General features: G+C 30.3%; 1 protein-coding gene across 2 annotated transcripts; it reads right to left on the reverse strand.

Moving 5' to 3' along the window:
• On the reverse strand, positions 1-25024 carry LOC118185423 (uncharacterized). Of its 2 annotated transcripts, none has more exons than XM_035355269.2 (4): positions 24855-25024; positions 15493-15566; positions 7231-7286; positions 1-3210 (listed from the first exon to the last, which is right to left on the reverse strand). In XM_035355269.2, the coding sequence occupies exons 2-4, from the start codon at positions 15527-15529 to the stop codon at positions 1210-1212; spliced, it is 2094 nt and encodes a 697-aa protein (XP_035211160.2). In that variant the 5' UTR covers positions 15530-15566; positions 24855-25024; the 3' UTR covers positions 1-1209. The 2 variants fall into 2 exon arrangements, with proteins under 2 accessions (XP_035211160.2, XP_035211161.2); XM_035355270.2 differs by having other exon boundaries at positions 831-3156; positions 24855-25022.
• Between the last annotated feature and the right edge of the window lie 270 nt (positions 25025-25294).

Genomic DNA, 25294 nt, shown 5'->3' on the forward strand with positions numbered 1-25294 from the left:
TTAAAACAAAGTTTTTATTTTACAAATACATTTATTTAAAAATTATTTCTACGCTGAATTATTTATGAAAAGAAATTTACAAATCATTCTTGGTTGTACAATAACTGCGAAATACGAAAATCAATTTTATAAAGCATTTATTATTCTTTGTACATTTTGAACCACTAACCTTCATTAGTTAGGGTATAGGCCTATACACAATCAAGCTGTTAAATGTGCGTTACTTTATTCTTTTTACAGACATCCAACCAAGTAAAATTTTCTTTTTTTTTTTTTACTGAAGTTTTACATTTATGCCAATATATCTGTCGATTTAAATTTTAAAGTTCAAATTTTGCAGTTGATATATTTTCATTATTATAATACTGAGTGGTACTGAATTCAATATTTTACAAAAGGTATTGCACCGTACAGAATTTTACATTTTACGAAACTTAATGATTACTTGTAGGTGGAGAAAACTGCGACTATTACTCGCTTATTTTACAATATAAGCCAGTGAATAACCGTTTTCCTGTGATAGAGACAAAAATTGATGTAACTAATTTGATTATTAAATCGTATAATTTCAAAACCTTAAATTAAAGCTGATTAGTTAATATTATAGCTATATATATAATTATATACATATGAGGAAAATATAAACAATGATTTATGTCTTAAATATTTTACAATTTTCTTTCCCGCTTTCTTGTAAAGAAATAAAATTTTTCTTTTACAGCTCGGAAAGCAATTTTCGTCCACCAATCATTAAGTTCCGTTGAACAGGGATGCCAGATCACAATATTTTTGTAAACAACAACCTTCAATGTGGTCTTCCATGATTACTCTTTTCATTTTCTTTTTTTTTTTTTTTTTTAATTTGTTTACTCAGTTTTTTTCTCTTTTCAATTGTGAAGGCCTACTTTGCATGACAGATAAATTAGATATTTATTATCCTCGTTTTATCGCTGACTCTGATAAAACCGAACCTGCATTTTACCTATTTTCTTCACAGACAATTAAACAGGTAATAACATTTAAAATTAAAAGTGAGATCTTACGTTTTTGTCGAGAACAATAAGTCACATAAATTAATCTGACATCCCTGCTGCCAAATTAATCCGCGATGAGCCAATATTCAAATGATGTCACGACAGATGGAAATTTTTTTATGTACTCGATGCACTAATGAGTCCAAATGGAAGGAGATGTCCCACTTCTCCTTCTTTACTGAGCTCCGGGATAAGGAACATATACCGGGTGCAACTCACTTGAATCTGCTCTTTGAGGTTGAGGAAGATGAGCTTGTGGATGATGAGCAGGAAATATTCGGAGTTGCTGTTGTACAATCTCGACCACTCTTGAGGCTCGACTTTGAGGAGACATAGTTTGTCGGTTTGCTTGTCGGGCCATTAGGAGGTCGCGTAATAGCTTGATCCTCTGAAGAGGACTGATCACAGGTGTTGGCATCTGTCTCATAAACTGTGGTGGCATAACTGGTGGTCTTTGAGCGACTTCTACTTCATCGCTAGGTACAAGGATTAGAACTTCCTGGTCATCATCCTGATCTTCTTGTTCTGGCCTGAGGAATATGACGCGTTCTTCTTCTGATGTTTGCATAGGCTGCAAATGTTGACGTTGCTGGGGAATTAATGTCATGTGTTGTGGGAGGAAAGGCACATTCTGGGGCCTGTGATACACTGGCACTTGCTGCTGTGCTTGTGCGATTGGCACATGTATATTAGGAACTGGAATCGGTGCCATCATAAAAAAGACTGGGTGAACAGGAGGCATGGGTGGGCGGACCACTCGCGGCATAGGACGGGTATTAGGGGAAGCTTGCATTGGTCTTCTGACCATGGGATTAATAATTTGTGGTTGAAGGGGGTGGTGTGGTTGATGACCTGCCATACGACTCATTGGACTAGGGAAGGGTAATCTTCGGGGAACTTGAGGTGGAGGTGGTGCATGCATGGGCATTCTTCGCGGCATTTGGCGCATCATTGGACGTTGCATGTTAGGTGGAAGAGGTGTTAGTATTGGTACATGGAAAGCGGCTTGAGGCATAGGGAAGAAAGGAACAATTTGTTGGATAGGTTGTTGTACGGGAATCATAGGATGGTGGAGGGGAATAATCTGTTGCTGTTGTTGGGTTTGCTGCATTTGCATTGGATGATGAATAGGAACTATCGGAATCTGCGTCTGTATTGGTATTAGATTTTGCATGGGATGCATGTGAGATAATGGGACCATAGGAGGTTGGGATCTAGGTTGGGCATGACGAATGTTTTGCATTATTTGTTGAGCTATGGGGAGGAAGAAAGCCACTGGTGTTAGAGGAGGGAAAGGAAGACGAGGCCTGCTTTGTGGCATTGGTTTAGTTACAGGGAAAGGGAAGGGGATAGGGAATCGGCGGAATAATGGTGGTCTCTCAATAGTAACTTCCTTTGGCTCAGGAATTGGAACAATCATGAGGGAATCTTCATCATCATCTTCCTCTTCATTTTCTTCTGGACCAGTCTCATTAATATTTTGTTCTTCTTCTTTATCATCTTTACTTATATCATTTTCATTGTTGTCATCTAGTATTGCTCTTCTAAGAATGCTTGAAGCAGCTTGGACGAGATCAGGAAATCCAAAGGGCCTGAAACTGTCATCCCTTTTCAGAGGAAGCATAGGGAAACCGAAAGGCCGCAATCGGTCCTCTCTTCTCAAATTAAACTGAAGTCCGCCAAGTGGTGATTGTTCAATTTTTGGTTTAGGTTTGTTAAACATGTTTTGGAATACCTTAGGTTTCTCCTGAGGAATGGGTTTGGATTTAGCAGCTGGACCTTCTGGAGGAGGGAAACCTAAGATTTTCCTTAGTTCTTCAATTTTTGGTCTTTTGAAGAAAGGTCTTTGTGGCAAAGTTGGCTTTTCTGCCTCCTCCGCTGCGAGTTCAGCTTGAAGAATACCCATAGGTTCAGGTTGCTCTGTTTGTTCATTTTTGGCATCTTCAACCGTTGTGTCGTCGGATTTCTTCTCTTGTTCGTCTGCGGGTTCGTCATCATCATCGTCGTCATCATCATTGTCATCTGAGGCCAAAGATTCTGCGAGGATTTTGACTGCCTCCTGGGCGCTTTCTTCCGCCACTTGATCGTCATTCATGGGGAAGGCCATCATGTAACCGGAACCCTGAGGATCAGGTAAAAATGTCGAGAGAATACCGGATAGTTGCGCATGTTTTACCTGCATTAGTAAGGATTTAAAGCACACTAGCTCTTAAAGAGCTAATATTATATTTATAGTTAGAAGAAGCAAAAATGCAACGAAATAGCTAGAATGAGCTTTTTATTAAAGAAAGTTTCGAGCAACTATCAAAACTATTCATTAGTGCTTAAATTTCTTCAGAATTTATCAAGAAATTGCAACGTTAAATTTTCAAAATTAAAATAGTGTAGTTTTTTAAAAATTATTTTTTTTTCTTTTAAGGAAAAATTTTACAAAAAATTAATTGATTTAATAAAAAAATAACATATATATGTTCTTATTACAATCTACGTAGCTTAACATTTTCGCATTAGGAATCGGTTTATTCTTTATTTACGGTATCGCATAGACTTAAGCTAAATATTTTATTCATATTCGAGAGTCTGAATTTAAGCAATAAATATACAATAAATAAAATGAATTATTTTCCCTTACTAACTTAAAATTTGCATAAAACACACATTTAGTATTGTCAAAGTATTCGGCTGCTCAAAAATAAAAAATACGTATATTGCTTTGGTTTTTGAAAACTTTCAAATAATTTGAAAGTATAGGCACGTTTGATTAGTAAAATTTCAACAAGTACTTCTTGCGTAATTTGAGTAAATGGTATATTTATTTGGAAGTTATTTCGAGTAAGAAAATTTCTGATATTTCTCCACAAATTCTTCATAAATAGATATCATTGCAGCAATTTGTTGCATAAACTCAAATTATTGCTTAAAAGAAATTAAAATCATTTTCACGCATAGCAAAATTACTTTAGTTAATCATTTATGAATATACATACGTATAATATTGAAAAACGTTTTGCAAGCTAACTGAAGTAAAAAATAATCAATAAAACATTTCATCAACAGACTACGCTATTTATAACATAAATACTTGAAAACTACATTTAATTGGAATAGTTTTTAGAAAATGTTTAAAAATGTTTTCGAAGATACATGTATATAGATTTTCTGTGTCGAAGAATTATATTACTATTTCAAATAATAATAATTCTATTTCAAATAAGAAAAAATCGATTTTCGGTTAGGTACGAAAAAAATAGGACGCCCTAACAATTATTCATTTGGAAGGTACAGATTTCTGATTTAGGCAATTATGCTAACCGCTGTTTGCAAATTACTCGAAAGTAATTTCTGTATTAAAAATTACTCAAAAGAATCGGGGAAAAATATGGATTTTTAAAGGAATTTTGAGATAATTTAATAAAATAATATGATATTGAATAGAAATGTAAATTCATTAATTACATTACTGATCCTTAAATCTTTCTTAACTATAAAACTTCTTCCAAAAAATGATATGATTAAAATAAGCTCATAATATGCAAATAAAGTATCAGTGTAAAGTTCTATTAATGAAAACAGCAAGGAATTAAGAGACAGATAAAAGGGACAATACAAAATTGGTACGGGCCTTCAGTTTACCTTTATCGTTGTTAGAAATGTGCAAGAAGTCTTTATTATCCCTTCAAAACTGGGATTGTCTCCCAGTTTGTTCTTTATTTTGCTATCAGCATAGACTTAAGAATTTAGTATCGTAGACATCAATAGAAACACTATTTTAAAAGACAGCATATTTTCTTATAGAAAGATCGAGATATAAGTTGATCGGCTCCCAGTATAGGCTACTTGGTTGTTTCTTGAAAATCATGAAAGTTCAGTAAAACAGATGAACATGAAAAGCAATGATTTAAATCAGGAAGGTTTTCTTTATTCTTGGCATGTGTTTAAAACAATAGCACGAACTAGAAATTTTTCATACTTTGAAATATTTATCCCGATTTCATTAATAATTCACCTACCTACATTAATGGAAAAGTATTTCATATAAGGGGAAACTACGGATCTATATCAGTGTAAATATAAGGAAAATTAATGTAAATATTTTGTATATAAACACTTAAAATAAATTAGGCCTTGATACTTTATCTGCCAAGTAAAAATAAAGAACTAAATTTATAATACAAATGCAATGGATGGCTAACACAAATTAACAATAATAATCAAGAGCACTGCCAAGTATTTTTACAATTCTTCGGAAAATTACAAATTAAAATAATAAGCAATTTCATGTTTGAAACGAAAATAAAATTCGTGATTTTCCGTTTCTAGTTCTCTATCTGTGAAATGTACTTTTGATGAAACTAAAATATTTTTTGCCATCAAACATAAAAGAGTAGTTAAAAATCTACTTGTGATTATACAAATAGCAGAAAATAATGTTCAGAATATATTTAATATATTTGGACATTTAAATGCTTGCATGCTTCATATGAAGACAATGGAATTTTTAGCTATTCTGTTCTATTTCTACTTATATAAGCTATAGATCTGCCATTTTCTGTGCGTCCCAAATGCGATGATTTTATAACGATAATCGACGAGTGAATCAAATTAGAAGATACATTTCTTATTAGCTGAATATTTAAAAGCCATTTATTATTACTATTATTATTATTTGGAAGCTACGTTGAATATTCTGAAAAATACTTTTCAGTTACAGGTCTTCTATGTTTCATCATGCATAACTAACTTTTCATTCAGTTTTTTTCATCAAGCGTAAAACACAGTTGAATCAACATTTAGCTAAGGATAAGGTTTCAACTTTTAGCCTGAAAGGAGCTACCCGCTGGAAGAATGATTTCTCTGTGGATGAAAGCTAAACCTATTGTTGTCACTTAGTGTCAGACATTTATGTCTCTCGGTACTATCAAAGCTTTTCAATATGTTTTTTAACTTAAAGGAAGAAGCCCTTTTTTCTTTATTATTATTTCGATGTTCATTGTTTAAACTGCATCTAGATCCAAGTTCAGATTTCATGTCTCTTCATTCTTTCTTGAATTCCATGAAAATCTATGTTTCTTCCGCATAAAATGCGTATTGAAATGTAGCGTGTCTGTCGCTTTTGCAAAAAATGCCGGAAATGTTTCATTGCTCTTAGTCTCGTTCCTTCCTGTAATATTAAGCTGTTTCCTTCCTCATTGATGCATATTTCTGTCTTTAAACTTAAATATGTGTTAGCTAATTAAATTTTATTTCAAATAAATTTACATTATGCTTTTTTCAACTGATAAGAGATAGTTAATTAAAAGTTTGCGTCATCAGTAAGAATATTTAAATTATTACCCTCTTTACATTTTATAAGTTTCAAATACTTAAGCAGGTTCATTTCTTGAAATTTTCTTGTTTTATTTGTATTACGTTATTATCATTTTATATTTCAAACTTATTAATCCAAGAACAATCTTTGAACTACATACGAAAAATAGCTGTCATTTGATATCAGCTGGAGAAAAGGCCTTTTTTGTGAACTAAATGAACTTCCTTTTAATTCTTCCCTTTCTCTGTCCTATTTCTATAAAAATTTCGCCAGAGGCATTATTTCTTAATCTAAAGCAATTTCCTTCTCCTTTCTTTATATTTAGTTTTCCTTCCGGTATTAATATCTAAAGACCAAAGCATTGTTTTAGTTATATCTGTCATAACTTATTTTATATGTTATCTCAAAACCGTTATAACGCAGGTTCACTTTTTATCAGTTCATTTAAAATCAGAGGGATCAAACTAATTAAAATGATTCATGGACTCTTCCTCAAAAAACAAATTTATATAATTAATGGATACTAATGTAAATGGTATAAGTATTCATGAAAACTTAAGCTTCTAAAACTGCATTCCATGTCGTTCAAAAGTAAGTTATTGTCAAGAGATGGGAATAGAAAAAGAGTGCTATGCATGAAATACTTAATTGAAGTACAGTTTTATCAACTAAAACGATGAAGCAACCTTAAACTGCAAAATCGCAGAAAATAAAAAAAAGATGATAATCTTTGGCTGTTTTCCAAAAAATATAAGGATTAATTTATTCTTTTTCTGAAGAAGAGGGCCTAGTTCTTCGACGATGGCGTGCAAGATAAAGATTCACAAGAAAAACGAATTTCTGGACGAGAAGATCCACGAAATTGGTAAATACGGAGCTGATACTTACCAAATTGGCCTCTGCTGCGGCCCTCTCTTCTCCTGGGGTAGCCAGGGAAAGCTTTCCTGTAAGAAATTAGATATAAATTACTATTACAATCTAGAAACAATCTCTGCGATTATGAAGGAATCATAGTTTAAGGAATTCTTTTAATTTGATGATGTCTTTAATTTTATTTTGAAGTAGGAAATGGGAAAAACCAACGACGCTGTCGCTCATATTCGATTTTTGGACCTTCCGATTGCTAGCAGGACTTGCTTTCTAATTAAATCACGAAGACACGCAATAAGGAAGAAGAACATTTCTTATTTTCTCTCCCACTTAAAGGATAATATTGGGAAGAAGGGAACTCATTCATTAAATCCTGGGGTGACGAATTATCGCCGATAACATTTCAGAGAGAGAGAGAGAGAGAGTAGAGTTATTAGACTGAGTAGTTAGACAGTAGAGTCATTAGATTCATTTCGAAGTAAGAAATATGAAAAATGAATGAAGCCCTCTTCGGGATTTGAACTGCAGATCTTCCGATTGCTAGCTGAACGTGCTTTTCTCTTACATCACAAAGTCACGGAGTAAGAAAGGAGAAAATTCCTTAAAACGAATCTATAAATATATTTTTGTGTGATATTAGACTATTTGTGTGCGTGTTGAAGTTTGGTAATGTAAAGAAATGGGGAAGGCCTTGGAGAAAAAAGGCTGAAATTTTTAACTGAATTTTGAGTAGCTAAATTCATTATTTTAAAATTTGGACAAAAGAGATTTCTGTGAAATTTTTATCTCTTGGAAATTTTTCTAAATTTCAAGAAATGTCATTTAAAATTAACTTACTTTTTTTCTTAGTGACTATTTAGAATTCTTTCTAAAATATCATGAAGAAATTTATTCCTAACTGTAATAAATTGTTGGTTTAGCACTGCAAAAGTTTACGTAGAAATAAAAACACCGTAATTTATTTTTAAAAGTATATTTTGTATCATTAACTTCTAAGATAAGATATATTATACCAAAAATAGCATGTAGAGATATGCTGATGATACTGGATTTTAGGATTTCTCACTGAATAAATTTTGAGGACTTCCTAAGGACTTCCAACCTTTCTCTTAAGGCCGATTTTGTGATGAAAAATCTAAAATTACCTTTTGTGATGAAGGTACCTAAAATTAGAATATTATTTCATTTTCATATTCTATGAATTTTAAAAGAAATAAACATTAAATAATCCGAATATTATTAAAACTTTCATAAAAGCTCTTCAAAGGCAAGAGGTACACTATCGATAGAATTTCATAAATGTCATTTTAATGGCTTCAATAAGAAAAGGAAATATTATATAACTTATTCCTCAGTTTTCAGCAATGCAGGCAGACACTGAACATCTAGTCTGGTGGTCCAGTTATAAGACCGCCTCATATAAAGGATGATTTAGAAGTATCTGAAAAAAATGTAGAGGATCCAGAAATAAGTAGATTTCGTTATGAAAGGAGTGTGAAAAATTGGCGCGTTGAGGTAGTACTGGGCGCTGTTAAGCTTAGATAAAAGCATTCTGATGGCGTAAATCTTTATGTCCTGTGCGAATTTCGAACGGTATGCACTGCTGCGTGAACGTTGAATTCGTGCATTTTATCTATGGAGCTGCAGACGGAAAAGGGGCATCTGCACAAAAGCAGTACTTGGGTCTCCGTACTCCCTTCGAGAATCTGTCACAACAACAGTTAATACCATATAAAGCAGAGAAATTAAGTAAATATATATTCTAATGTAAACAGTTTAATGCAAACATTGAAAATATAACGCTGATTTTTGTTGTTTGATTTCTAAATTAATACTTGTTCGGTGTGTTATTGTATCTTAATTACTGAAAGATAATGGTTAATTTTTTAAATGTTTAGTAGCGTATATATGTTGGATATAATTTTCAGAAAGGAATTTTAAGGAAAACACCGTAGTCTGATAATCAGTCCAATAAGGTGTTATAACTGTACCTTTTCACAAAATTACACTAATAGTTATTCCAGTGTTATTTTCTGATGATTCCATTATTTCAAATATTAGAGTGGCTGGAAACGGTATAATGGTTAACAGAGGCTGAATGCTTGTCCGAAACCAATTTGCGGATTTAGCTATTGCGTAAGGCTTGGCTGTAGGAATGTGATCCTCCCTTCATGGTAATAATATCGATGTCTTCTATAGGGCATCCTCACTAATCTTCTCAGTGATGAAACGGGTTAAATAAATGATCGTGGGTTTGGCCATTCCCACTATTCAACGAGCAAGTGACCGGCCATTCGGTGGCATGTCACATTGAGTAAGAACCATTACTTATAATTCAGTGTTTTTTTACTCACATTTGTTGTATCTGATTTTCTTTTCCCCGTTTCATTCCTTTCGTAAAACAAATTTAAGACACCAATTTTTTTCACGCATTTCAAAAGCCTTGCAGTCTTTAATTCAGTGTTTTCAGTTACAGAAAATAAATAAATAAAATAAAACTGTTATCTAAACTGCATAGTTTTATTTAATTAGATTTGAAAAAACAGTTTTTCTCCTAAATTTTTACTCCGAAAGCAAGTTTTTACTTTTTTGATGTTTAAAATAAAAAGAAATCAATATCTAGGAAATTAAGAAAATAAATAATTTACGCATATGCTCATTTATTTTGTAACTGCAAATATAATATACATATGCGTATGTATGTAAATATATTTTAAAGCTTTTGCCTCTGCATCTGACACTTTATTTTAATGAATTTAATTATTTTTTATTAGAATAATTTAGTATTAAACCATTTATTTATTCAATTTTCCTTGTTATGGTATAATTAGTTTTCTGTTATTTAAATCCATTTTCTGAAAATTTCAGGAAAATACTGCATTTAAAAATTGCTGTTTTATAAAATAAGACTTTATTTTAAATTTGTATCATTTTAAGGCAATGAGGTTAATTTAACTTTTTATTATATAATAATGAAAAATCTGTACGAATGTCTAAATGCTTCTGGCGCTATGAAATAACAGCTGCACTTATAACCACCAAATTTTGAACATATATAAGTCCTCCAACGGAAAATGTGTGTCGAAACCTAAATTTGAATTTTTTAGTTTTCTTTTTGTTTATTTCATATTTAATGAAAACTTAATGAAATTTTGGTTAACCTACTCAGCGATGTAAAAGTAATGTGTTTTTACTAGCAAAATACTTATATTTAAAATTTAATCCAAAAATTCAGGGATTTAAAAGAAATGAATTACCACTTGGGAAAGCATAAGTTATTTGTCTTTTAAATTTAATACAAGAATTCATCGATTTAAAAGAAATATATTCCCACTGCCCGAAATAAAATATTTTTATCTTCCACGCGCCAATGTGTTGTTATTCGGCAAAGCGTAAAATGTTTATCTTTCCTTTCAGTTTTAATCTCTCAGTAACTGATTTACAAACTATATGATTTAAAAATAATAAATGCAGTAATTCATCTCTTTTATTATTATTGATTAGATGGATCCGTGAAATTACACTAGATCGGTTCACTAAAATTATTATATATATTTTTCTCTTTTATAACTATTTCAGTTTGCTGGCCACGCAAGTGGCTAGTTTGTTAAAACATGAAGTATATTGCTTCTTAATCTTTTCAGTTTTAGATATTTTGAAATAAAATAAAAGAAAAATTATTAGCTGATAATTAATTTATTCTTTGATTACATTAACAACGATCATTTTTTTACGTTTTTAACTTTTGCTGATAACTATTTTTTCCAGTACGCTTCCACAAAATTGCCATTTAAAGTTTTCATTCATTTCCTTGAAAAATTCTTCAAATTGCATTAATAGCGCATTAAAGCGATAAATATCTTTACAAAAGTTAATATTTTGACCCGACTTTAGTATTTGAATAAAATTTGAAATTTACTTCGGAAACTTTATGTAATGATAGCACAACATATTTGAATAATCGATGATATCTAATTTTTAAAATGATGAATTTGCAGATACTATTTTACAGAAATCCAACTGAAGAATAAGTGTTTCATTGAGGTTAGTAGCACGTAATCCAATCATGTCGGGCTATAAATGTAATAATAAGCAAATTTTAGAGAAGTATTGATGAAAGAACATTGAGATGTAGATGTGTAGAAATGCTGATTACGAAGATACTTGATGCTTAGAGCGTCCATCCATTTTGAAAAAGAAGCAGTTGAGCGGGATTAAATTCCATATTTATTTAAATTCTCATTTGTGGCCACAATTCACTTGGCACTCGAGTGGTGCCTATTTTCAAAACAATTTTTATACTATTGCGATAGAAGCAAACATAGCAGCACATGGATGATTTCAGCAAAGCATCAGGCCAAGAAGAAAACACAAGCAAAAGTGACGCATCGGTTCAGAGAAAGAAGGGGGCGTCAAAAACTTTCAGTTTTAAGTTTTAGTTTACAATTACTTTGATTGGACAAGAGGCATCTGCATTAAGCGTTACGTATGATCGCATGATTAATTTGAATGACGCAGTTTAGAATTATGGCGCTATTTGTGAGACAGAGTGAGGATGTCCGCATATTAAATAAAAAAATAAAAGAGGTTATAGCCAATTAAAATTGGAGGCTTGCTTTCAGATTTTTTGTTTTATATATATATAATAAAAAATAGTAAAAAGGAATTAAAAATTGAATAACTTAGTTAATCAAGACCTAGTTTGAAGACCTAATTAGTTTTTACGACTTTTACTAGGTTTTAAACTTCCTTTCCTTTATATATATATATATATATATGTGTGTGTGTGTGTGTGTGTGTGTGTGTGTATGTATACCGTGATCGTGGACATTTGATTCGTAATTTAGGCCTGGTCTTATTAATATACGATAGGCAGGTTCACTCGGCAGTGGACTTCAATAAAAATTTTTATAGCTTCTGAAATTTGATATTTTTATGCCTTCAAAGAAAATGTTTCAATGGTTCAATTACAAATTAAAGATTTTTCCCTATTTGCCTCAAAGCTGATGTTTAATAATAATAAAAAATTGTAAAATAATCGAAGCATGAAATGTTCTACAGTTCACGATAACATCATGAAATTTACATCAGATTATTTTACGTTGAACCATTTAACCTGTTTTCAGAAACTCATTTGTCAGTTACGATTTTGTTTTGATACGACGGTCATCAATAAAATAATCCGACTGAATATATATGCTAGCTATCAGTTCCACCGTTGTTCTTAGGAAACAAGAAAAATTTGCCCTTGACTCTGAAATTTGGCAGTATCTCCAGTTTAGCAGCAAACAACCGTGTCAAGAGGATTGATCGGACACAAAAGTAAGAAATTAGATCATTTAAGCTTTCGTTTGCTAAATAAGTCGAGATCTAGAAAATCATTGATGTGCTCTGTTTGTCAAATAAATGTTTCTTCAACATTCTCCTCTTCTCCTCCTTGAACGAACTCCTCTCAGATTTGTATCCCTGTTTTTCACAGTTCGATTGCTTTTACTTGTAAGATATTTATTTTTGATAAATTGAAGACTTATTTCTATTCTGTATGTACTATTTTTAAATACTTTTGTGAATAAATCACTGTCACGAATGAAATATTATGTTTTCTTTGGTTGTAAGAGGCAAATTCTTGCAACTTAACTAAGCAAACTCAGAAATATAAATATGCACGCAAAAGAAAAAGAAATAGAAAATTTGCTTTTAGCGAGTCTGAACTTACGCTATCTCTGTTTCACGAGTAAATTTCATAATCTACAGTTATAAAACTCCGTAATGTGACAAATTATTTTATAAACGGAAATATTTCTAGAAAAATATTAATACAATTATCTTACACTTTGTTCCCAACAATATTTGAGTGAATAAAGCAAATGAACTCTGGTAATCAGACACGGGCTCGAATCCCTATAGAATGCATGTGAATTGCATGGTTAGTTCACGTTTGCTTTACTTGAATCAGTATGCTTAACGATAATTCGTTTTTATGAAAGAGATATATTAATACCATTTTCAGTTTGAGGCTAAAATCCAGACTTTTCGCTTTTGACGATAAAAAGGAAAATATTAATATTTCCTTTAACGTTATGTTATTGAGCGTTCAAAGCAAAGAATTTATTAACAGGGAAAGAGCGCGCAGCTTTTATGGAATGTAGTCGACCTGCATCTCGTGGATGGTTTTTTTTTTTTCACTCCAAAAATAATGTAAATTGCTGTCTAAATAGGCATAGTACACTGTTTTATTTCAAGTCTTTCACTTTTGAAACAAAAAATAATCTAAATAGGTTTAGATTTTAACGGTAGCTCAAGAGGACTTTAAAATTTCAAGTGTTTTATGAGTGGAAATTAACAATAGAGATAACCCAAGTGAAATAGCGAAATATTTTATAGGATATTAGATGAATATGCATTTAGATTAACGTGGGAGCAGTATATGTCTTCTGTTTACTTAAAGAGTAAAAAAGTAAATAAAATTATTTTGTGAAACTACTGTATTTTTAATTAGATATATGAATTAAATGAAGTTTTACTTAAATAGTCAGATTAAAAGGTAAAAAATTAATAAAGCTACATCTATTGCTTTTAAATAGCTTAATTGGTTAATCAATACCAGAGAGATTAAATTTGAAGGTTAACTCTCTTACATTTCGCCGGATAGCAACAGATTCAGATGAAAAGTGAAACAAAGTCTTTAAAGTGAATGAACGCAAAATTATGTTTAAAATTCAGTTGAGCCATTTTATTCACTTAACTGAAACTGTTTTGTTGAAAGTAATTTAAAATTATCTAATCTTATAAAACTGGCATCTTTAAAATATTTAATACAAAATACTACTTGTATATTTGTTTCTCATTGATACGTCAAAATACTATATTCTTTTCTTTTCCTTTAATTTCTTTAATTTTATTAAACAGGCTTTCCATGTTTCCTTTTAAAAGTTTTTAATAAAAAGAAAAGTCGATCCACAAATCTGTATTTATCTATTCGAAACGATACAAAATAGAAAATTGCATTATTTGGATTATGGGAAAGCACACTAAGAATATTTTCCTAAGGGTAAGGATACCTCGTAGTGGATTTTCGTAAGAAAGAGGACGTGTATTCATGTACATGTAATCTCCCGAAAATACCCACTTTAGCTGCCCATTCGCCAGATCTGAACTTCGATCGAAGTTCCAGTATTCAGCATTCTTACTATTTGGGCAATACACTGGTGCATTGAAAGAGAGGAAAGTTGAGTAAGTCCTCTTGTTTATGAGCTTTAGGAAAGCCGTAGGAATAGAGAGTGCTATATGAGTACATTTCATTACATTGTCATTTAATTCTATCAGCACTTTATCACAGTTTAGTGTGTCAGAAGAAATACTGATAAACAGAGTTCATAAAGAAGTTGATTCGTTTTCCTTTAAGTGAGCATTACCAGTTATTTGGAAGCGCATATGCATCATGATTACTAACTGAATAAGGCTGATTTTTCAGAGAGTTAATCAACTATTTAGTAACAATGTTAATTCTTCTCAAATATACAAATTTATTTTATCGACTTAAGAAAAAAAAAGAACTTTAACTTCTCTTTGAAGAACTTTAGGCTTAAATAAGAAGCCCATTAATTAAGTGGAAATAAGCAGACGGTGATGATAAGATTTTTAACGTGTATTAAGGGGTTTATACAAATGCAGTGTGTATTTTGCCCTCAGTACGATCTAACGGTTTAAACTGCTGGTATAAAACCGTATTTCTGGAGTCATTAAAATAAAAATGGTCTTTGTAGAAAAGAATTGCGAAGTTAAATTTAAAATATGAACTCATCAGTAGAATCATTTCTTAGCAGAAACAGCTGCAGTTAGAATGAGGAGACTGGAAGTAAAATCAACGCAAGGAAGAGTAAATGTGCGAAGGTTATAGAGGGAGGATCGGATAGTTTTGAATATCCAAGCGATTCTTTAGTAAAGTACAAAACACAAAGCAAGCTCTGCTTTAAAAAGCTAATTTAGATAAATATGTTGACATATGAATATTCATAGTCTGATGAATGAATTAGGATTATTTAAATTAAACTAATAACTCTGCTTGAGTATTAACAGTGAAATAAAATTAAATATTATCTTTAATTCAATGTATCTTTATAATAAAATTAAATGTAATCTTAATTAAATGTAACAGTGAAATAAAATTTAAGTGTAATCTTTGAAGAAGTTAATAGCCGTATCATAAAAAATACTCATGTATATAAATAAATGCAATGTTGGCTTCAATAATCAATAATTTTATGCTAGAATACTTACCCGCAAGGAGTAGGCAAAACATCCACGCTAACTTCATGACTGTTGATTGTCTTGCTTATGTTCGCATGGAATAACTATAAATATACAAAACAACTGATTCAGTAAAAGCATGATATTGCCCATCAGAAACATATTAAAAATTCTCCATTAATAACAGAAAAGTATGATAATAATATTCTGACTAATGTTATTGCGTATTATTGCGCTGAGACGATGTTCCAGTTATTTGAAAATGATTAGGCTTATAGATATATTACTCTTTCAGTTTTTAAAAATCAGTCGAAAAAACTCTTTTTGCATTTTTTATCTGTTTGGACTTGAATTAAAGTAGTTGCTAATACGAAATTTGCTATTGGAAATAAATTTTTGGATTATTTTAATATTATACATATGTACATATTTCCTGAATGTGAGTAACATTTCCTTCGCCAGTATTTGTTGCATGTAAAGAATGGTGTATTCATTGTGAAATAAAATTGAATCAACTTAATCGCTACATTTATGGAGATAAAATTAGTTCACTTTTATTCATTTATTTCTTTAATTTAATTTAGCTATAAATCAGTAAATAAATCCAAGTTAGGTCTCTTCCCTTTCTTGTAGCTCTTTTTAATTTAAATAAAATATATTTAAAGTCCTTATATCACTTACATACAGCTGTTTAAATACCATAAATATGACAGCGTAAAAATGATGTTTTAGAATTTAGAAGACTTTTGTTTCATTGATTGTCAACTAGATTGGGTTGAGAAGATATTTTGAGAATTGCTGCTACAAAATAAAGACAATATTTTTCTACTTTGTGCTGATGGTGTTAATTGCTAATTAGTTTTAAGCAAAAGAGATGATTTTGATCAAATTAACTTGAAAGTATTATAACTGTCTTCTTCAAGTACTATCCATACGATAAAAACCTCCAAAAGGTTTGGATTAGAAGACTGCAAATACATATCTTGCATTTGAATACAAGATCTAAATGATGATAATTATGTCTTATACTTACTCATGTATCTTTATTTAATAGTTTTTGTGATGATGTTATTACGTTTAATGAGTTCATACTGTTAGAACATTCTTGATAATGAGTGTACTATTATAGCTTGCCTAGCATTCTGTAAAGATGATCTATTTTTAGCTGTCGTTTTCAAAGGTTCTAAATTCAAGCAAGTTCAGAGGATAGTCAGAATTATTTACACTTTTATATTTTTTAATTATTAGATTATTAACAATTTTTATTTATCCTGAGCCATTTTGTTACATTTTTGAAATAATATTACATTGCTTTTTTAGAAGTAATGCTACATTTTATTTTTACATTTTACTACGTTTAAATAATATCATCATTCATAAAATTTTAAATTCCCAACATTTAATTTAAGTAATATGCCTTATTTTATGCGAAATCTGGATAGGAATCATGTGATGCATAGTTTCACTTTTATTGAAAATGTTTATTTCCCACCGGAGGTAAAGTATGGTGTTCAGTGCGATATTTTACTGTAAACTTACTCTCACTGCAAGCACCATGCGACGTAAAAGAAGCTGACTTATGGAGAATCTGCGCTGAGATAATCATCAGGATTCAGGAAATGAGTCGTTTGATTATATAACATTTTTCATTTAAAATTTAAGGAAAAAAAATACCGCAGTAATGAAGCCCTGAGTTAAATGCTTTCCTTGGTGTTGATTCTTATATGCTTTTTTTATGAAGGAAAATTTACATTTATTTCAAAGTACGCCTTGAATTACTGTAAATTAATTTATAATTTAAGTGTTGTATACTCACTAACCAGAGTCTACGTATCAGAACATATTTTGTGATATTATAGGAACTGTAGATGTGTATAATTTACTAACTACTTATTTATATGATTTTCTTGAAAATATGATTAATTATTAATAGATGTGGCACTAGCAGGAAAATAATTTAACCTTTTTTTAATTAATGTAAATTTTAAGATAAAGGCGCCAAAATTTCGAATCAACATATATTTAATCTGTTTTTGTCATTTGGTTTTTAAGGAATCATGTATTACCTTTAAATAACTAGAAATAAATAACATGTAAGGAAAACGATCAAATTTCGTAAAATAGTCGATGGTACTGAAGAAGTTTTTGCTACTACACAAATATGTTTCCATTATATTTTAAAATGATAAAATTGACATTGAGGACATAGTAATATAAACAGACATTTGAAACTGCATACAATTCAACTTCAAAATTTAGACTAAATTGCATAAAATATCTTGTCTAATTTAAAGTAAAAATGATTATTGCATTTATCCAATAACTGCTGCGTTTATGTAAAATTTTTATTTTCATAATGCTTAAATTTAAAAAATATACCTAAATTAAATTTATGGAAAGCTATTTAAAATTAGAAATGCGATTTATATTACTAGTTAAACTTCAAATTTTAAGAGAATCTAAGTTTAAATTAAAAAAAAATATCTATTTTCTAAGCTTATTATAAATTCTTTTTATAATCATATTGTTCCTTTCCGTACTGCCGTAATATAATTAAATCTATAATTAAGCAATTAATGATTATTAAAAGAATTAAGATTATTAAAATGTATAACATTGTTTTTTACGTTTTAATGAAGCTTGGCGGAAAATATTGAACATTTCTTTTGTTAATGCCATTTTCCTTTCTCAGATAAAATAATTACTCAGTCTTTTGATCTTCATGTAAGTGCAAAATTAGAATTTTCCTTGTGATTAAAAACAACCTCAGTAGGCGTTCTATATTTATCTTTACTTTCCATGTCAAAAATAGAACAACTTAAGGAAAATCTAGCTTTAGTCTACATTCCATGCATTTAAAAAAGGAAAAAAATGGTTTGGCAAATCTTTCAACTAAATGGACAGCTATCGAATTCTACCTAGAAAGACGAGATGGAAAACTAAGGCTTGAGAATGAAGCCAGCAAAAGCGATCTAAAAAGAACTAATAATAATCACAAAAAAGAATTTTAAAAATAAAATTTTAATGCTCTATCAGTCGGCATCATAAACAGGAAAAGTAAAATAGGGGCATTGACGCTGAATGGTCCAATGGATTGCTAGTTGATGTGTTCGTTTATTTATTTTTCCCCAACAAAAATGGGCGCAGAGAAAAGACACTGCCCGTTGTGCTAATTTGGGACACAATGGTTCTAACTGTAACCGTGATTGCGTAACGAACATTGTCATGCTTTCTTTACGATGGGGGCGTCTGGAACCGCCGCGTTTAAGACAGTTACCCTTCATGAAATTCAAAATCATAGACTTCTTTTTCCCTTAAAACTATTTTTTTTATCAATTTTGAGTGGAACCTGCTCACTGACTGATTGTTCATACTGCTGTAATGCTGATTTTTTTTAAAAACGAGAAAAGTGGTAGAATACGCTTTATTTTACTTCCTTTTGAATAACAAACAAAACAGATTTAACAAACTCTATTAAAAATAGAATTTACTTATTAAAAATAAAGCCTGAATATATTATGAGTATTTATTTTACTCTGTTTTCTTAGAAAGTCCTCCACGAAAGGCATCCCTCCCTTTAGGCAGATGGCCCTCGTGTGCTTTGCCATAATTAAATACACCAATACACACCAATTACTCTGTTTTCTAGAACACTACAAAGAACTTAAAACGCTGTGCTTTTAGAAATTTTTCAGTTACATATTTATACACATGAATGGACGTAAAATGAAACATAAATATCGCAGATTCTAGTAAGAGATTAGCAAAAGGTTTTTTAGCCTTTTTTACGAATTAAAATCCATTTATTGACAGATCCGACTGATTTGCATGAGAGCATTTTTTTTTTTACTAGGGCTCTCCACATATTGACTGGAATGGTTCTCTTTTTTTGCTCCTTACCAGCCAATTGCCTTTCTTTTATACGTTTATTTTATTTTTTAATACTAGTTGTATTTATTCTAATTAAAATTACTTCTAATTCACATAATTTATAATATATCTTAGTCGTGATTTTAATTCTTTGCTTGCTTAATAAAATAACTTTTAATGCATTTATAACCTATTTACGTAGAGAATAATCATTTGCACCTCGCTAACAGCGAATGTTTTTTCAATTGTGAATATGCTTAGTTTCTGCACCTGTACATCGAGACGAGAAGGGTAAAGGTCTTGCTACATTATGCTTATTGTGCTATGTTTATTGTTTACTGTACTATTATATTATGCTCGCTTCTTTTTATAGTAAAATACTTTATTGCTGAGAAACGTCACGCTAAGAAAGTTTGAGAACTTTGTATTTGTGGGATTCTTTTCATTTGTTGTTTTATGCGGCAGTTTAATTGTAAACGATACCTTAACATGACTTTGGAAAAAAGCAGATATATCGTTTTATTTAACTCACCCTTACAACTGAAAAAAAAAAAAAGAGAAATGGAAAAAAGACAAAAATTATATTTTCTAATTATTTTATACTTAACAGTTGTTCGTAATATCTTACTGCGTTCTCAAACACGAAAAAAGAAAAGTTTAAAGTTGTTTTTTTTTATTAAATCAAGTAATTTTAAAATGGAGTGAAAAACAATATTCTGCGATTTTATTTTAAATCACTAATACATAAATGAATTCAGCTCCACTTGTATTGAAAATGCATTCCATATGAATTTTAACATAATATTAAAATATATCCGAGGCAATTAAAATCAAGATTATTTAAAATTCACAAAAAGCAAGTTTTCCATCTATAATGCTGCGGCAGGTTTTGAGAGCAAAGCTTATGCAGAAATAATAAAACTTTTCCAAAGAATGACTTTTTCAAATTAGATGGTGGATTTAACTAGAAATGACCGAAGAAAATAATTTTGTTTGCTCTTTTTCGATTAATAATACAACGTTATCGGAATTAACACAGATTTTCAAGATTAATATTACTGAAACTAATCCATAAATTATTGTAAACCCAAAATGTTTAAAATAATAAACTCTGAGGTAGGTTTCATTTATTACAGACAGTTGTTTTTTAAATGTTTATACCTATAATAAATTAAATATTTTAAATTTCTGCAGCATTAAATTGGGAGATTTATCTTAGAATTTTTAGATAAAAAATTGATAGAAACAAACGGTTCAAGTTAAATATATTTATCCTCACTCAAATTTCATATAATGTAACATCTGTTTTCATTTTCTCAACATTTTTAAATGTGCTAGTTTATTATAACTCACATTTCAGAAGTATAAGGTTATATTTTGAAAATTTTAAGCAATGTAAAAATCCGGGGGTAACATCTAAAAAAATTGCCAGTTCACTTTGATATAACAGTGCTATTTGGAAATTAATCAAATCACTTAAGACTTATAAAGAACTCAGATGATTATCCTACGGAAACGAATGTATACAGAAGAGCGAAATCTATTAAAAAGATTTTGAAGTAGCTAAAAATTCTTGATAGTATGATCCTGAATAAACTGCTGTTGAAATGAATTAGTTTAAGTTTAAAATCGTAGAAAATTACTTTTATTTCTTTACTGCATTTGAAACAAAAATTATGTTTTCCATGTGTGTCTAGTATGACATTTATTAATTTCTACCTTCGCTTCTATGGTAGTTGCATTTATAACCGTTTTCTTACCCATACAGTTAGCAGTAAGGTTTAACAAAGTGCTTATTTAATATCAGATTATTATTATCAAACGAATATAATCTTATCATACGTATTCGACCAGAGTAAGTGAACAGATTACTTTGCATTTCTCAATGGGTGTTTTAACAAAATAAATAGGTTTGGTTTATATGATTACGGCAGTGCCTCGAGGGCTATCTTCCTAAGGGAAAGGATGCCTTCGTGGAGGACTTTCTAAGAGACACTTTCTCGTATACACGTTATACACGGGGAAAAACATGAAAACGCCCATGCAGCCAACCCGTTCGCGGGATTCGAACCTTGGGCCGAACTACCAGTGTTGAGCGACTTTGCTGCTCGGCCACTGGTGGGCCCACAAAATATGTATGTATGTATGTATGTATATTTAATTATGGCAAAGCACACTAGGGCTATCTGCCTAAGAGGAGGGATGCCTTTCGTGGAGGACTTTCTAAGGGAAACTGGCTCGTATACACGTTACACATGGGGAAAACCAAGGTGGGCCCACAAAGAAAACAGGAACTCTCAAATAACATACGCTTTGTGAAAATTAAGAGCTTGAGAGAAGTCAGCAGAAGTTCTCAATCCAGAAAATACTTTGCTAAATACACTATTTTATTGTTAGGCGAAAAGTCAAGAAAAGTGTACAAAAATTTGAAACATATTTTTACCAAAATTTTTCGATCAATGGGAGAATGAACTTTTATTCATATTAAATAAATACGGAGCAATAAATTAGCCAGAAAACGATACTCAGATTTAGAGCATATGTTTATATATTTTCTACAGAAAACATAATTTTAATTTGACGAAGAAGAAAGTATTTATATCAGGATAAAAAATTAATATTCATAACATGTAAATAAAAATAAACTCTATCATTTCCTACTATCAGATAAAATCTAATAACAGAATTTATACAATGAAATTAAAGCAGATATATTCTTAAAATATAAACTAATTAAAACGAATTAAGTATGCAAAGTTATTTGCAATATAACTATAAAATGATGTAGTTTTTAAATATTAAACAAGTTATTAATCTATATTTTAATTATTTATTAATGTTACTCAATTTATTAAAAATATATGCTAAGCGTCCATTCATATTCCATGGAAACACGCTTTTCGAAACAATTTGAAACAAAAATGTAATATTTTAATATCTCACGTGAGTTAAAAAATGTATTTATTTGTTTCTGATGACAACTGCGTAACTTGTAAAAGATTTCCGTTACTTTGAGGTCTATGTTCGTTTACAAAAATGACAGTAATAGTTGCTAACATGGACGAACAGTTAAATTAGGTTATATTATGTTAACATTAGGTAGTTTTATAAATTTTTCTATTGCCATGATTTTGCTGTTAAGTATTTTAATCAAAAAGTAACGTTACATGCAATATGTTTTTCAAATGTTTTTGAACGTTGGTATGCATCTTCCAAAACGAAATTTAGATTAAACAACTTTCAAATAATATTCTAAAATAATATATCTAGCTTAGGTGTTTACGAATTATCAATAACTTAAAACTTTGTAAACTTAATTTTACAAATATGATTCAAAAGAGGTAATTGTTTAAGCCGTGGTTTGTTTGCTTACAAATTATTTTAAAATGATCTTTGGTAAGTTAACGCATTATTTTAATACTTAGAAATTTTATAGAAAATCTATTTAAGTGGATAAAATACAAATTTTAAAACTTAAACTAATTCATCACATTTGTCTGCAATATTAGGAAAAAATATAATAAAAGTACTGAGGTGACTGGTTTTCGATACAAGCATGGTTTTTACAAGTGTGGTGCACTTTAAAAGTGTTCATTTTCATATCTTATTGCCATTGTGTACTGAAACGCACAAAAATTTAGACTATTTCAGTTTTCTTAGATGTTGCATTTTTATCAAGTTAAATATGATTTTAACGTGTATCACTCAGAACCAGTCTGTACCAGTGTGAAGCTGGAATAGTTTGGAAAAAAAACGGTTTTGAAAAAGAAATATAGAAACAAGTAATATACCGCTTTTCTTGTCTTTTTTCAAAACTTCGAATAACCAGTTGCTTTTGTCTTATCTTTTGCTGATACATTTGTATTGAATACTGAATAAATCCGTGAAGAATCTGTTCTGTATTATTTTATAGAACATTTTTATGTTTGTTAAATAATGCAAGAAACATCGAACTAAGTATTCAGGTTATCAAACTACATAAGACATTTGATAGTGAAAATGCACAAAAAATCATTTTTTTTGCAATACTGGAATATACTACGTTTCTCTTAGCTAGTAGAAAGGCTATTTTTAAATAAGTTCACGTTACAATTAAAGCACATTGACCTAAAATTTAAATGACTTTTTTAAATCTGAAGGAATTTTGGAACTTTGTTTTTTAAGTTTCGAAATTTGCTATTTACATATATTTAAGCAACGTAATTGTTTTAGTAATGAATGATATATTTAAAATTGATGAGGAATTGTTCTTCCTTTGTGAAAGAATATGCCTTGGATAAATAATAAAATATATGTCAAATTTTGAAGATTAAATTTTCACTTTTAAAACTTCAAACTGATATTTTTCCAGTTTCTTTTAGATCTTTTAGATACATGAAAAGATTCACACAGATTATATAATGACAAAAAATTTTTGGATATGTAATTTTAATTGCGTTCTCAGTAACATCACGCGTATGTCTGAAATCAAGACAGCATGTTTAATCTATTAAATTGTTTCTACAATCCTCCTGCTTATGATGGTTATTTTGAGCTTTTGACAAGTATTCCGTATTAGTAACGTTACATGCAATATGTTCTGTTCATTAAATTTTCTATATTCTGCCAATTAAATTTTCTAAAACATTAGCGAATATCAGAAATTTAAAACATTTAAAATATGCTATAGAGTGAAAAAGGAGTAATACTCAAACAATTTTACGTTTGAAACAAACCTGTTCCTTTGTATAAAATTATCATTACGTTAACTGCAAAATAAGTCTCAGTCATTAAAATGATTTTTTATACTTAACTTCTTTTTTCTGTGTTTGGAAGAAGTTACATGCATATTTATCTATGGATGTAATTTAACGGGCAAAAAAGCTAAACAATGTAAATCTTTAGAAATACAATAGAAATCTTTGGTTTCATGTACTTTAAACTACACATCTATAATGTCTTGGAATTTAAATTTTTAATAAAAGTAAAATTATCCTGTAAATTAAAATTTTTCGTCCTATTAAGTATGTAAATAAAAAATTTTCTTTCTAAATTTATAATTCTTCTTGCGCTGTGTGGTTTTAGTTCTTTTAATGAATATACGCATCTTTTAGTGATTATAAAAATAACTTTGAGTTGAATTAGTTGAATAATATGAGTAATTGATTTAATAATATGAATCGTACTATTTAAATTAAATATACGAGTATCGCAAATTGATAATTAATCATTGCATATTTCATCCAATTTGATAGGTTTCAAGCAGTTTCCATTTATTACATTACGTCGGGAATTTGTGTCTTTGTGAAATAAATTCTGAAACACATCAGAACAAACGCTTGATATTTCTGTGTTCACAGTTTACGGTTTCTTATAGAATATGCTATGGTTACATATACTAAATATTTGCTTATTCCACAATACGTAAAGAAACCATATCGGTAAAAAACTATCCTTCTATGTCAGTTACTTTACAGTATCCTTACGTTTCGGCAGATTTTTGAAAACAGTATTAATTTGTTGGATACAAACTTAATACCAACCTGTTTATATCCTTGGCCGGCCGCGGGCTCAGCCTTGTATAGACGATGGTCTGTTGCGCAGAGAGATAACAAGATAAAAAGTAAGTCCAACAAAACACGACACGCTACTTTTGCACCGTTAACTGAAGTCCAACCAAATTGAATGTGAGCCGAAAACTGAAGACCCAAACTAAAACTAACGCTGCTTTATATCAAAAGGGGGGGGGGGAAAAAGGCATTCTCTGGAACCCTTCCCGCCAACCAAAAATAGGCTTACCTGTTGACGTCACATTAAAGGGGGATGGCAACAGGTCGTTCACTTAGCAGCAGACGATGAAGAGGAGAATGAAATAAAGAGGAGAGAGGGGGGCGGAGGTAGCGCTTACTAGCCTACTTTGAACTGGTCTTCGTATTTGTGTTTGAATGTGGTTGGCCCGAAGCGCAAAAGATTTCTCCGATGT

This window comes from Stegodyphus dumicola, chromosome 6, assembly GCF_044657685.1.
Source record: "Stegodyphus dumicola isolate Sdum_Otavi_A_Nest chromosome 6, ASM4465768v1".
Classification (NCBI taxonomy): domain Eukaryota; kingdom Metazoa; phylum Arthropoda; class Arachnida; order Araneae; family Eresidae; genus Stegodyphus; species Stegodyphus dumicola.